Genomic DNA, 14,803 nt, shown 5'->3' with positions numbered 1-14,803 from the left:
CTGCCCAACCAGGATTCTGGCCTGGAGAGTCCGTCGGACCGTATGGCCCCTGGGGTCGCAGAGTCAGACACGACTGAGTGAGAAGGTCCCCTGGAGAAGGGAAAGGCTGCCCACTCCAGGATTCTGGCCTGGAGAGTCCCATGGACCGTATGGCCCCTGGGGTCGCAGAGTCAGACACGACTGAGTCAGAAGGTCCCCTGGAGAAGGAAAAGGCTGCCCACTCCAGGATTCTGGCCTGGAGAGTCCCATGGACCGTATGGCCCCAGGGGTCGCAGAGTCAGACACGACTGAGTGAGAAGGTCCCCTGGAGAAGGGAAAGGCTGCCCACTCCAGGATTCTGGCCTGGAGAGTCCCAAGGACAATATAGCCCCTGGGGTCGCAGAGTCAGACACGAGTGAGTGAGAAGGTCCCCTGGAGAAGGGAAAGGCTGCCCACTCCAGGATTCTGGCCTGGAGAGTCCCACGGACCGTATGGCCCCTGGGGTCGCAGAGTCAGACACGACTGAGTGAGAAGGTCCCCTGGAGAAGGGAAAGGCTGCCCAGTCCAGGATTCTGGCCTGGAGAGTCCCACGGACCGTATGGCCCTTGGGGTCGCAGAGTCAGACACGACTGAGTGAGAAGGTCCCCTGGAGAAGGGAAAGGCTGCCCACTCCAGGATTCTGGCCTGGAGAGTCGCACGGACCGTATGGCCCCTGGGGTCGCAGAGTCAGACACGACTGAGTGAGAAGGTCCCCTGGAGAAGGGAAAGGCTGCCCACTCCAGGATTCTGGCCTGGAGAGTCCCGCGGACCGTATGGCCCCTGGGGTCACAAGGAGTGAGACACGACTGAGTGAGAAGGTCCCCTGGAGAAGGGAAAGGCTGCCCACTCCAGGATTCTGGCCTGGAGAGTCCCGCGGACCGTATGGCCCCTGGGGTCACAAGGAGTGAGACACGACTGAGTGAGAAGGTCCCCTGGAGAAGGGAAAGGCTGCCCACTCCAGGATTCTGGCCTGGAGAGTCCGGCGGACCGTATGGCCCCTGGGGTCGCAGAGTCAGACACGACTGAGTCAGAAGGTCCCCTGGAGAAGGGAAAGGCTGCCCACTCCAGGATTCTGGCCTGGAGAGTCCCACGGACCGTATGGCTCCTGGGGTCGCAGAGTCAGACACGACTGAGTGAGAAGGTCCCCTGGAGAAGGGAAAGGCTGCCCACTCCAGGATTCTGGCCTGGAGAGTCCGGCGGACCGTATGGCCCCTGGGGTCGCAGAGTCAGACACGACTGAGTCAGAAGGTCCCTTGGAGAAGGGAAAGGCTGACCACTCCAGGATTCTGGCCTGGAGTGTCCCCCGGACCGTATGGCCCCTGGGGTCGCAGAGTCAGACACGACTGATTGAGAAGGTCCCCTGGAGAAGGGAAAGGCTGCCCACTCCAGGATTCTGGCCTGGAGAATCCCACGGACCGTATGGCCCCTGGGGTCGCAGAGTCAGACACGACTGAGTGAGAAGATCCCCTGGAGAAGGGAAAGGCTGCCCACTCCAGGATTCTGGCCTGGAGGGTCCCGCGGACCGTATGGCCCCTGGGGTCGCAGAGTCAGACACGACTGAGTGAGAAGGTCCCCTGGAGAAGGGAAAGGCTGCCCACTCCAGGATTCTGGCCTGGAGAGTCCCGCGGACCGTATGGCCCCTGGGGTCGCAAGGAGTCAGACACGACTGAGTGAGAAGATCCCCTGGAGAAGGGAAAGGCTGCCCACTCCAGGATTCTGGCCTGGAGAGTCCCTCGGACCGTATGGCCCCTGGGGTCGCAAGGAGTCAGACACGACTGATTGAGAAGATCCCCTGGAGAAGGGAAAGGCTGCCCACTCCAGGATTCTGGCCTGGAGTGTCCCACGCACCGTATGGCCCCTGGGGTCGCAGAGTCAGACACGACTGATTGAGAAGGTCCCCTGGAGAAGGGAAAGGCTGCCCACTCCAGGATTCTGGCCTGGAGAGTCCCACGGACCGTATGGCCCCTGGGGTCGCAGAGTCAGACACGACTGATTGAGAAGGTCCCCTGGAGAAGGGAAAGGCTGCCCACTCCAGGATTCTGGCCTGGAGAGTCCCACGGACCGTATGGCCCCTGGGGTCGCAGAGTCAGACACGACTGATTGAGAAGGTCCCCTGGAGAAGGGAAAGGCTGCCCACTCCAGGATTCTGGCCTGGAGAGTCCCGCGGACCGTATGGCCCCTGGGGTCGCAGAGTCAGACACGACTGAGTGAGAAGGTCCCCTGGAGAAGGGAAAGGCTGCCCACTCCAGGATTCTGGCCTGGAGAGTCCCACGGACCGTATGGCCCCTGGGGTCGCAGAGTCAGACACGACTGAGTGAGAAGGTCCCCTGGAGAAGGGAAAGGCTGCCCACTCCAGGATTCTGGCCTGGAGAGTCCCGCGGACCGTATGGCCCCTGGGGTCACAAGGAGTGAGACACGACTGAGTGAGAAGGTCCCGTGGAGAAGGGGAAGGCTGCCCAGTCCAGGATTCTTGCCTAGAGAGTCCCGCGGACCGTATGGCCCCTGGGGTCGCAAGGAGTGAGACACGACTGAGTGAGAAGATCCCCTGGAGAAGGGAAAGGCTGCCCACTCCAGGATTCTGGCCTGGAGAGTCCCGCGGACTGTATGGCCCCTGGGGTCACAAGGAGTGAGACACGACTGAGTGAGAAGGTCCCCTGGAGAAGGGAAAGGCTGCCCACTCCAGGATTCTGGCCTGGAGTGTCCCACGGACCGTATGGCCCCTGGGGTCGCAGAGTCAGACACGACTGAGTGAGAAGGTCCCCTGGAGAAGGGAAAGGCTGCCCACTCCAGGATTCTGGCCTGGAGAGTCCCACGGACCGTATGGCCCCTGGGGTCGCAGAGTCAGACACGACTGAATGAGAAGGTCCCCTGGAGAAGGGAAAGGCTGCCCACTCCAGGATTCTGGCCTGGAGAGTCCCACGGACCGTATGGCCCCTGGGGTCACAGAGTCAGACACGACTGAGTGAGAAGGTCCCCTGGAGAAGGGAAAGGCTGCCCACTCCAGGATTCTGGCCTGGAGTGTCCCACGGACCGTATGGCCCCTGGGGTCGCAGAGTCAGACACGACTGTTTCAGAAGGTCCCCTGGAGAAGGGAAAGGCTGCCCACTCCAGGATTCTGGCCTGGAGAGTCCCACGGACCGTATGGCCCCTGGGGTCGCAGAGTCAGACACGACTGAGTGAGAAGGTCCCCTGGAGAAGGGAAAGGCTGCCCACTCCAGGATTCTGGCCTGGAGAGTCCCACGGACCGTATGGCCCCTGGGGTCGCAAAGTCAGACACGACTGAGTGAGAAGATCCCCTGGAGAAGGGAAAGGCTGCCCAGTCCAGGATTCTTGCCTAGAGAGTCCCGCGGACCGTATGGCCCCTGGGGTCGCAAGGAGTGAGACACGACTGAGTGAGAAGGTCCCCTGGAGAAGGGAAAGGCTGCCCACTCCAGGATTCTGGCCTGGAGAGTCCCACGGACCGTATGGCCCCTGGGGTCGCAGAGTCAGACACGACTGAGTGAGAAGGTCCCCTGGAGAAGGGAAAGGCTGCCCACTCCAGGATTCTGGCCTGGAGAGTCCCGCGGACCGTATGGCCCCTGGGGTCACAAGGAGTGAGACACGACTGAGTGAGAAGGTCCCCTGGAGAAGGGAAAGGCTGCCCACTCCAGGATTCTGGCCTGGAGAGTCCGGCGGACCGTATGGCCCCTGGGGTCGCAGAGTCAGACACGACTGAGTCAGAAGGTCCCCTGGAGAAGGGAAAGGCTGACCACTCCAGGATTCTGGCCTGGAGAGTCCCACGGACCGTATGGCTCCTGGGGTCGCAGAGTCAGACACGACTGAGTGAGAAGGTCCCCTGGAGAAGGGAAAGGCTGCCCACTCCAGGATTCTGGCCTGGAGAGTCCGGCGGACCGTATGGCCCCTGGGGTCGCAGAGTCAGACACGACTGAGTCAGAAGGTCCCTTGGAGAAGGGAAAGGCTGACCACTCCAGGATTCTGGCCTGGAGTGTCCCACGGACCGTATGGCCCCTGGGGTCGCAGAGTCAGACACGACTGATTGAGAAGGTCCCCTGGAGAAGGGAAAGGCTGCCCACTCCAGGATTCTGGCCTGGAGAGTCCCACGGACCGTATGGCCCCTGGGGTCGCAGAGTCAGACACGACTGAGTGAGAAGATCCCCTGGAGAAGGGAAAGGCTGCCCACTCCAGGATTCTGGCCTGGAGAGTCCCGCGGACCGTATGGCCCCTGGGGTCGCAGAGTCAGACACGACTGAGTGAGAAGGTCCCCTGGAGAAGGGAAAGGCTGCCCACTCCAGGATTCTGGCCTGGAGAGTCCCGCGGACCGTATGGCCCCTGGGGTCGCAAGGAGTCAGACACGACTGAGTGAGAAGATCCCCTGGAGAAGGGAAAGGCTGCCCACTCCAGGATTCTGGCCTGGAGAGTCCCTCGGACCGTATGGCCCCTGGGGTCGCAAGGAGTCAGACACGACTGATTGAGAAGATCCCCTGGAGAAGGGAAAGGCTGCCCACTCCAGGATTCTGGCCTGGAGTGTCCCACGCACCGTATGGCCCCTGGGGTCGCAGAGTCAGACACGACTGATTGAGAAGGTCCCCTGGAGAAGGGAAAGGCTGCCCACTCCAGGATTCTGGCCTGGAGAGTCCCTCGGACCGTATGGCCCCTGGGGTCGCAGAGTCAGACACGACTGAGTGAGAAGGTCCCCTGGAGAAGGGAAAGGCTGCCCACTCCAGGATTCTGGCCTGGAGAGTCCCACGGACCGTATGGCCCCTGGGGTCGCAGAGTAAGACACGACTGAGTGACTTTCACTTTCATTACTATCATGCCCACTGTTATATATCAGCTATAATTGTGGTAATATTACAATGTATATGTGTTATGATAACACCATCATATTCAGTCAGCCTCCATACTCGTTGGTTCTGCAGCTGAAGAGTCAACTGTGGATGGAAAACATGCAGAAAAAAAATTCCAGAAGCTTCCAAAAAACAGTACTTCAATTTGCCACACACTGGCAACTGTTCACATACTCTTTACACTGACTGAGGCATTACAGGTGGTCGAGAAGTGATGTAATATGTTTGAGAGGATGTGCACGGGTTATGGGCCGTTTTATGTATGGGGCTTGAGCTTTCACGGATTTAGGTGTTTCAGTTCAGTTCAGTTCAGTCACTCAGTTGTGTCCGACTCTTTGCAACCCTATGAACCACAGCACGCCAGGCCTCCCTGTCCATCACCAACTCCCAGAATTTACTCAAACTCATGGCCATTGTGTCGGTGATGCCATCCAACCATCTCATCCTCTGTCGTCCCCTTCTCCTCCTGCCCTCAACCTTTCCCAGCATCAGAGTCTTTTCCAATGAGTCAGTTCTTCGCCTCAGGTGGCCAAAGTATTGGAGTTTCAGCTTCAGCATCAGTCCTTCCAATGAACACTCAGGGCTGATCTCCTTTAGGATGGACTGGTTGGATCTCCCAGCAGTCCAAGGGACTCTCAAGGGGTCCTGGAACAATCCCCACAGATACCATGGGACGACCGTGTTATAACTGTTACTATAGTCTTGTGTCCATGTTGCAGACAGTATTCTATAACGTGCCACACGGGTGTTAGCCCAGTTGCTGTCTGTACTGGTGTACTTATGCAATTTCAAAATGAAAACATCAGTAGTCAGCTAACAGGTATGACTGCACAGTATGCTTTGCCAGAGGAAATGGATTCCAGTGAAGGAAAACCTGGGCCTCTGTGCGGGGAGCTAGCTCTGCAGAGTTTTGGCTCAGCCTCCCGTTCCTTTAAATAGCCCTGTCCTGGGTCTAAGAAGGTCATCCCTCTACTGTAAACTCGGCTGACCCAACCCAGCCACGAGGGAGACCCACGGGGCCATGCTGCCTGAAGCTGTAGCGCCCCCTGTGAGTCCCTCACTCGCGGAATTGAGGCCGGCTGCAGTGGCCCCAACTCTGGACACAGAGCTGGGTGAGGGTGGCCCAGCTCCGCGAGGTCTGTCCCTCTGACCATCCAGCTGGGCACAGTCAGGTGGAGGTAAAAAGCAGAGTGGCAAGGCAGTCGTACATAATCTGTCACTGTCCTTTGCGTGCTCAAGATGCAGTGTGGTGGGGAAAGTGATGCATGACTGTTTATATAAGTAGTGTGACCTCAGTTTTATAAAAGAAATTATAATCAGATCAGAAAAATATCTGGTGAGACATACATGAAATCTGTATGATGGGGCTACAATTATGAAGTGGGATTCACTTATTATTTTTTTAAAACTTCTCTCTTTAAAAACCTAATATTTATTTTACACCCCCCGCCAAAAATGACAAGCCCATATTTTGCACAACACTTTTGAAAACCCTACTGATGTGTGGGATTCCAAAGAGAGCGCTGCCTGTTGAATATGGATGGCGGGGGCTGATCTTTCTGGATCTTTCAGGATGAGCGGTCTGAGCTGTCTCAGGTGCCGGGTGCCCGTGTCTGAGCCACCCTGGGGAGGTCACCTGGTGTCCACCTCGCTTTTCCTGCTCCAAGCCTCACATGTCCCCTCTCCAGGTGTCCTCAGCCCCCTCTCCAGCCTGTATCCATCCCCTCATTCCTTTCTGGCTCCACCTACTTTCTGGCTGATTTTTATTAGGTGTGCTTCCCAGATGGCACAGCAGTAAAGAATTTTCCTGCCAATGCAAGAAACATAAGAGAAATGAGTTCAACCCCTGGGTCAGGAAGATTCCCTGGAGAAGGAAATGGCAACCCACTCCAGTATTCTTGCCTGGGAAATCCCATGGACGGAAGAGCCTGGGGGGTCGCAGAGAGTCGGACACGACTGAAGCGACGGAGCACACATATTCACACACATCAGAAGGCGCCTGGGACGGCGCTTTATACCACAAAACCTACGTTGCACATAATCACACTCCTCACACATTGTAGAAGTGGAGTACCTAAGAAGATGCAGGAAGAAGGATGTCATTTTCCATATTAGGCACAAGTAGGTTGTATGTATAGCTGCTACTCCTAATGTTTTGGGGGTTTTCCCCTGACAGGTGGCCATCAGATAAACTCTAAATGAAGCAGTCACCCTGTAAGCTAGCTAGTGGTTTTAAGGTCATAGAAATACTGAGAGGGACTTCCCTTGTGGTCCAGCCGCTGAGGTTCCTCGAGGCCAGTGGAGAGGGCCCAGGTTCGATCCCTGATCAGGGAACTAGATCCCACATGCCCCAGTGAAGATAGAAGATCCCGTGAGTTGCAGCCATGACCTGTTGCAACCAAATAAATAAAATACATTTTTTTAAAAAAGAAAAGAAATATTTAGGAACGAGTATTCCTCCTGTTTATCCCAGGCCCAGCGATTTGGGGAAAATGCAGTTCTGTCTTCTAGGCAAGTGGACTGTGTGTAAAGGCGGCTGAGTCCGGTCAGGATGTTTGGTTTCTCAGACTGGAAGCCTGTTACTAGGCATTAACGTGCTGGTCACGCCACTCAAACCTCTCTCCTCTCTCCTGAGGGTAGATCGGCCCGGCCTCCTAAACGTAGGACACATTGAAAAAATGCAGGAGGGCATTGTGCACGTGCTCAAACTCCACCTACAGAACAACCATCCTGACGACGTCTTCCTCTTCCCAAAACTCCTGCAAAAGATGGCAGACCTGCGGCAGCTGGTCACGGAGCATGCGCAGCTGGTGCAGGTGATCAAGAAGACGGAGTCGGACGCCGCCCTGCACCCGCTGCTGCAGGAGATCTACAGGGACATGTACTGACGTCCCGGCCGCGCGTGCGGAAAGGGGGCTTCTCGCGGGTTTTCAGAGGCGACGGCACCACAGAGGAGAGATGGGAGCAACGCAGCTTTGCACAAATGTCCACCATGGAAACCTTGGAACCACGGGAAGTATACTCGCTAGGTAACCGGAACGCTATTCCACGTTTCTTTTTTGTAACCACTTCTGAGAGCAGTGCAGTTTTGAGATGCTGGTGAGAAGCAGCTACTAGTCAGGACTTGGGAAATGATGGGGAATGGTGTTCAGCGGTCTGATTTTTAATGTGCCTGATGTGAATCAATGCAGATTTCTTTATATCGTGTTAGGAATTTATCAGTGAATTAACCTCAAAATACGTGGTCTGTCTTCCCTTTTTACCGCTTTTTGACTGTTGTGCTCTTTTATAATTTTGAAAACTAATCAGCACTTTTAAATTTTTATAATCCTGTAAACATAGACGTCTCCAAAGGTTAAGTATTTTAAAAGCAGTGAAATATTTATTTGGAAGACTTCGGTTCTGTTTCCTGAATTCGAAGAAAGACAACGTGCTATTTTTGAATCACAGGATTTAGAATGTCAAAGAATGATTTCAATAAGCTTATCGAAATGCATCGGTTGTTTCGTTTCAGTTTGCTGTTTTTGTGGTTGTAAGTAGTATGTGGAAAAGCCTGTTCCCAGGCGTGTGTAGAAGATTCCAGAAAGCCATGTCTCAAGGCCCCTCTGGACTCGATCCCCTCCCTGTTTTAAGCTAGCACCTGTGGTCAACAGGAACAAGAGGGACTCTGAAGTGTAGTCCGCTTCCCATTCCTCTCGGCTCGATTCCCTTTCAAATCTGAATCCACCGAGCCGAGCTGTTTGGGGGCCAGGGTCGTGTCTCCAGGGGCAAACTGACAAGTTATTTGTAAATCTTGCTCCAGGCCCCCTCTGTCAAGGCAGCTCCTTGGTCTGTTTCTACGTTGCTTTGCTAAATATGCAGCTTTCTTTCTTTCTAACCGCTGTTTGTGGTAGCTGCTCCCTGGGGTGGAGAGGATGAGGCATCTGTGACTTCATAGCGTGGGGGTGGGGCACGGGGGTGGGGACAGGGGTCTTATCTGGAGAATGGGCCAGGGTTGGGGGCAGGGTTGGGGGGTGGAAATGAAATGGTTTTATTTGGTCTCAGGATTCACAACAGGCCGGTGGTCTTTGCAAGGATTTCAAGAGTTGTCTCCTTTTCCAGCTACATATATAAGGTGGTTTTACCAAAATCTAATATGTCTGATTCAGCCTTAAAGGTCAAGTTTTCAACCTCAGTCCAGTTTGGAGGCAGTGTGGATTATGGTTTGTGTCTAGAGCACATGGTCCTGTCCACCACTCGGATTAACTGTCCCGTCAGAGAGCTGCCAGAGTGCCTCCCCACCCCCCAGCCGGTTCAGCCCCTGGACGCCTCCTGGGCCAGCAGCATTTTTGACCCTTGATGCCCCTCCCCCTCTGTCTTTAGGACATTTGGTTCTAGAAGGTCATTATTATCTGCTGTTAAAGAACGGCTAGGGTTGAATTTGAAAAAGTCCCCAAGATCAGCATTATCATACAAAAAAACTAAGACTTCAGCTTAAAAAAGAGCAAGCCTTACAATTAGGACATCTCTGTACACGTTATACATTCGGTGATGCTTTTATCTTTTATTTTTTTTAAGATGCAATCAAAGGACCTGCTGGAAACAAATGAAAGCATTTCCTCTTTAGAATGACGCTAGTCAGGGGTCACCCTAAGTCAGGAAGGAGGTGAGCTTTGAGTCACAGGTGCACCCGTGTCCCCATTCTTCCCTGAGATGGGAACTCCCTGGGCTGACTCCCACAGCCTGGAGGCCTGTGGCTCGTGTGAGTCTTAGGGTCGCGGGCTGGATCCTGTGTGTGTACCGCCTCTTGCTCTGGTGTTTCGGGACAGGTCTACACACAGAGACACGGCTTTGGAAAGTGAGGCTCAAGACTCAGGCTTTCGGAAGACTTGTTGGTTCTGTTTAGCTTTTCGTAGGACCTATCTGAAACCGCTCCCAACTCACATTTGCCACTGAACAAGCTGACTGCCGGCCCAGCCTCTGCATCCATGGTGTCAGCAAGCATTTGGTCCTCTTGGGGTCCGGCCAGACCACCAGGGAAGCCCATGGTGAAGCCACAGAGGACCTTGGCCTGAAAGCAACCTGACATTGTTCACTTGTTAATAGGAAGAAATTCACGAAATAACAGAGCCACTCATTGCCACTCAGAATATCTGGGGTCACACAATCAGAGATTTCTCCGAGCATTGATAGTCAAATTATGGATGAATTATTCACCAGCTTAGTATATGGTAGTGTTTCAAACAGGAGCTATCGAAGGAGCACGCTTCTTGCTTGTGAGGTTTTAGCAGACATCAGCATAAGGTCCAGTGGAAGCAGGTTCCAGAAACTTCAGACGACCAGTGTAGAGCCAGCCGCCCGCGGTGCTGGATGCAGGTCATGGTGGGACCCCCCTTTCACCACCTTGATCTGCTCTTAAGCCACTGTTTAAACCTGGTTCTTCGTTTCCTCACTTAACACCAAGTGCCAAACTCCCCAGAGGCCACAGACTTCCGGCGGCCTTTGTCTGGACAGGTGGACCATGGGGCCTCCGGGCCGCCCTGCTGCCCACAGTGGCCCTCCTCTCTGCCTCCTGGGCATTTCCGGTGGGGGGGTCCCACAGGCTCACTTCTGCCCCCGCCACACGGCGAGAAGCCTGAGGGCTGCTGCATGCGCAGGACGCCGCCTCCCTGACGTCCAGTGTCAGAGGAGCAGTTTGACGGCAGCCCTGCCCGCTGCCCGCCTGGCCTCCGGGAGCCCTGTGACCTCTACACAGCTTTCTGGGGAGAGGGGCTCAAAGCATCTTCCCAAAGAGGGTTCACGCACAGGTGTCAACAGTGACTGTGAATCGAAGGGAAAGAATTCCAGAATGCCCGAGAGCCGGCCCTGTTGAGCCCTTCCTTCCTATTTAAGAGCACAGAACGCGGCAGCCTACGATCTGACCAGAAGCTCCAGGCACAGGTAGGGCCCTTGTTTGGATGATTGATGATGAGAAAGCTATTAATTGAGCAGCTACTATTTCCCCAAATCTGCAGCTGGACAGCCACGTCAATAGGGCTGTCACGAGCCTCTGTTAAATCTAAGGTCCATGGAACACTGGGGCCTTCGGTGCATCCCTAGTCAGACCGTCTGTGATCAGGGCTCAGAGACTGTGTGCTTACCTCTGCTGTGTACACCCTGAGACACGGAAGCCTACGTGGATTTTTAAAGGAAATTTTATCATTTAAAGGGAGCCTTGGAAATTCCCCACTGGTCCAGGGGTTAGGACTCCGCGCCTTCGCTGCCGAGGGCCTAGGTGACTGGCCCACCCAGGGCCTGCCTCCTCTGCAGATTCGCCTGCTGGCCAAGGGGGAGCCTGTTCACAGGGAGATGCTGGCAGGTGAGGGCAGAGAGAGATGTCTCTATGCAAGCCTTCGGCAGCCGTGGCTCCCCGCGCCTCCACCCCCAAGTCACACCTGAGCCCCTCTCTGCCTGACTCCTTTTCAAGCCACTGTGACACCAGACATGTTTTGACGGCTCGCGGCCGGATGCATGACAGAGAGCTTCTTTTGTCTTGACCCAATGACCACACTCGTCTCTGGAATGTCTTTAAAAGTCCTGTTTAAATATAAGTCCACTGTTTCAACCAGGGAGTCAGGTGCTTCCAGCTAAGACCAACTTGGCCACTGGCCTGGCCTTTAGTAGGGGCTTCCGGGGACCCTGGAAAACCAGTCACCTGAAAGTGCCTCTTCAACCTGCACGGCCTTTCAAAACGCGGATCCTTCGAGGAAGACACGCAGGTGCTCCCAGCATCGTCAGCGCAGGCTCTGGTGTCACCTCCAGGCCTCAGACCCTCGAGGGGGTCAGTCTGTGTCATCCCACCTTCAGGTGAAAACACTGGGCTCGGAAGGTCTGCCTGGTCGTGCGGGTTGGACCCGGGGGTGGCTTGCTTCCCCGCTCCCACCCCTGCATTTAAGGCGGGTGAGGGTGCTTCAGAGTGATCCCTGTAGTTGAGTCTGGTCCCCTGGCCACACGTGTTCCTGGGGGGGGTCGCTTGCTCTCTAAGTTCACAACAGCGGTGTCGATTTAAGGGAGGCAAAGAAATTGTACTGTCCCTAGATGTCACAAACTAAGACCAATGCCACCCAGAGGGCTTCACTATCAAGACGTGTCCAGGGAGGGTTTTCGTGGTGCTGTTGCTGCAGGCACTGAACTATATCTGTATTTGATCTTAAGTCTTGGTCCAAGCGGACCAAGATCCCACGCGGATCCTGCAAGGAAGACACGCAGGTGCTCCCGGCTCGGAAGGTCTGCCTGGTTCCCTGGGGTGACAGATCCTCGGCAACGAAATCTCTTCCTGGAGTGATCAGCTAAGGGGACTCCTGCCTTGGCTCTCCAGATGGCATGGCCCGCCTGCAGCAGGGAGGCCCCGTGGACAGCCCCGCGGGGAGGAGCGGACGGAGGGCCGTGGCGGCGAGTGCTGACCAGCCGGCCTGAATGCTGCCAATTGTGCCCCTCTACCTGCGCATGTTCCCCCTTCCCAGGGCTAGGACTTTTCTGGGGGCATGCTTTCCTCTGGGGAACTTCTCTCCAGGAAGATCCAAGATTAGGCTCCAAAGGTTGAAGTCTGAGTGTTGGCTGAGATTTACATCTATTTTTAGGCACCATTTTTTAGCACAATTAGGAAAATGGCTATCAACCCTCAGCCAGAGACACACCAGACTGAAAGCAAGGGCAGCAGCTCGGTCTGACTGGGGACACAGGAGGCCCTCCTCCTTCTCTGGGAACTGCCGGACAAACTAAACTGGTACTGGAAGTGCTCTACGGGAAAAAAAGACCACACGTCTTCAAAGTCACTCGAAGAGTTACATAACGCTTTCCATGATGCTGTTTCTGTGGGGTGCGGCAGGTTCCTACTTTATTCCCATAGAGTGGGCTGCTATGGGCGTGGCCCACTCATTAGAACAGAGAGGCTGCTGCCCGAGGCTGACTTCCACACGCCTTTTCCTGGCTTGAGGCGCCCAGACTCCTCAGATCTAGTCTGCTTCTCAGAATTTCAGTTTGAGGCAGGAGAAGTATAACCCCCCTGAGGAAGAGGGGGCCACGTGATGTGGTTCAGCTGGAACCCTCTGCACAGAACAGACCACACTGCATCCACGCCAAGGTCACATCTTGACTGAGCAACTCATAACATCGAGGACCTCGGGGCCCCCGTGGCTGTTAAAAGCATTATTTGAGGGAAAAAAAAAATCGAATACCAATTTTTTACATCGCAAAACAGCAAACTGAGACCTGGGTCCGTTTTTTTCATTTAAAAATGTGTTTGCTAGTTTGGGTCGAATGTGAACAGCATCCCCGTTTCCCCCAGAGAAGGTAACGCAGCAGCCTCCTCTTCCCTTGCCTTCCCCGCCCCGGCCCCCAGCGGCGTGGTGACCAGTGCAGCATCGTGCCCGCCGGAGCGCAGACAAGACCCCACCACCAGCCCTGCCTCCTGGGACAGAAGGTGGGGGCCACGCGGTGAGAGGCCCTGAAGAGGAGTAGCTGCTCTTTTCCAGGAAAAATCATTCGCTTTGGGGAAGTTTCTTTTTAAAGGCACAGATGGTCTGGTCCTTTTTTCAGGCCTAAAAAACAACGTACCTCACACGAGATGGATACCACTCAGTGCCCTATAGTTACAGTATTTGTGTTCGAGTATCACTTTTCTTTTTTCCTACACTGTATGGTAAAAGGAATTATGTTAATAGCTGTATCTTAAATACTGTGATTTGAGGGTTTTTTTTAAATCCTAATATTTTACTAACCTACAATCATGCATCTAACAACAAACATTGGGATTTTTCTGAAATCAGTGTGAACTGATGTATACTGTTTAGTAGCCTGGCTCTTGGACCTGTTGGAAACACAAAAAAACCTGAAACGTCACAACAGAAATACAACTGCATGCGCACACAGGCCCGCCCCTTCCCGGACACCTCCCTCCCCCCGCCCCACATGCACACACACACACACACACACACACACACACGTACACACGTCTGAGCTTTCCTTCTCTTCTGAGCCACCTGGAATTTATTTCCCTGTAAATCTGTTCTCTTCGTCATTTCGCACGTGAGCAGCACAGGCAAGCCTGTCTGTCAGCAAGGCAGACCCAGGGTCCCGCTGGAGACCAGGAACTTCTGTGTAGTAAGCAGCTGTCTGCTCTTCAGGTAATTACTACCTGGGGTTGTGACCAAAGAGCTCTGCAATCTGAGAGATGCCAAGACAGGGACTCTCATCAGCTGCTCTGGCAGCTTCCAGCGGAAGCCACAGACCCCGTGCATCTCCCAGGCGACCTGTTCCAAACCTGGGTGGGCTTCTTCCTGACACGTGTCTGTGCCTGGGGCACATGGAGCACAGAAGCAGCCTTTGCCAGATGTCCGGCAGAGCCATGCAGTTTCCAAAGCCAGGACTGAGCGTGATTCCTTGGTGTGTGTTGGTCCATTACTGTTCTTGGTGCCTTAATGCTCTCAAAGCACTTAGGGGCTGACAGACCCCTTGTTATTTCATACTAAACAGAAGCAATTCCAAAGCAGAGCTTTTCTGGGTAGGCTCCAAATGACCTCTGAGGCTCAGCCCCCTGGGTGTGATCAGTGGGGCACCTGGGGTCAGGGAAGCCAGGGTATGCAAAGGACAGCGAGTGGGATCTCCTTGGTCACTTTCCTGGTGGTAGTGCCAGGCAATTAGAAAATGGCTATAAAATAACGTTAATTTAAATTTAAAAAAAAAGGATCTTATTCATTTCCCTTTAGGAGATTGAACTGATCATATATATTAATTTCTATCCTAAATTGATGGGAACTTATATGTTTGGAATGTCCTACTGTAAGACTGATGAATGTAAAGAGTTAATTTCAGGGTACAGTATTGCCTTAATGGTTTTAAAAAATAAACTATTTTTAAAAATTATTTGAGGAGTTTTGAGTGATGCTGTGAGATGAACTGCTTGTGTGGAAAAACAAGTC

General features: G+C 54.1%; 1 protein-coding gene across 3 annotated transcripts in view; it reads left to right on the top strand.

Annotated features, from left to right (window-relative positions):
* Window positions 1-14,747, top strand: part of PPARA (peroxisome proliferator activated receptor alpha) — a 78,916-nt gene extending 64,169 nt beyond the window's left edge. For all 3 annotated transcript variants that reach the window (XM_061124337.1, XM_061124338.1, XM_061124339.1), the window contains exon 8: window positions 7,506-14,747. In XM_061124337.1, the coding sequence (XP_060980320.1) occupies window positions 7,506-7,753 (248 nt within the window). In that variant the 3' untranslated portion in view covers window positions 7,754-14,747. The remainder of the gene's footprint in view (window positions 1-7,505) is intronic.
* Window positions 14,748-14,803: the final 56 nt, after the last annotated feature.

Source organism: Dama dama, chromosome 22 (assembly GCF_033118175.1).
Source record: "Dama dama isolate Ldn47 chromosome 22, ASM3311817v1, whole genome shotgun sequence".
NCBI lineage: Eukaryota > Metazoa > Chordata > Mammalia > Artiodactyla > Cervidae > Dama > Dama dama.
The sequence above is the reverse complement of the archived record's forward strand: the minus strand, read 5'-3'. Positions and strand labels throughout refer to the sequence as shown.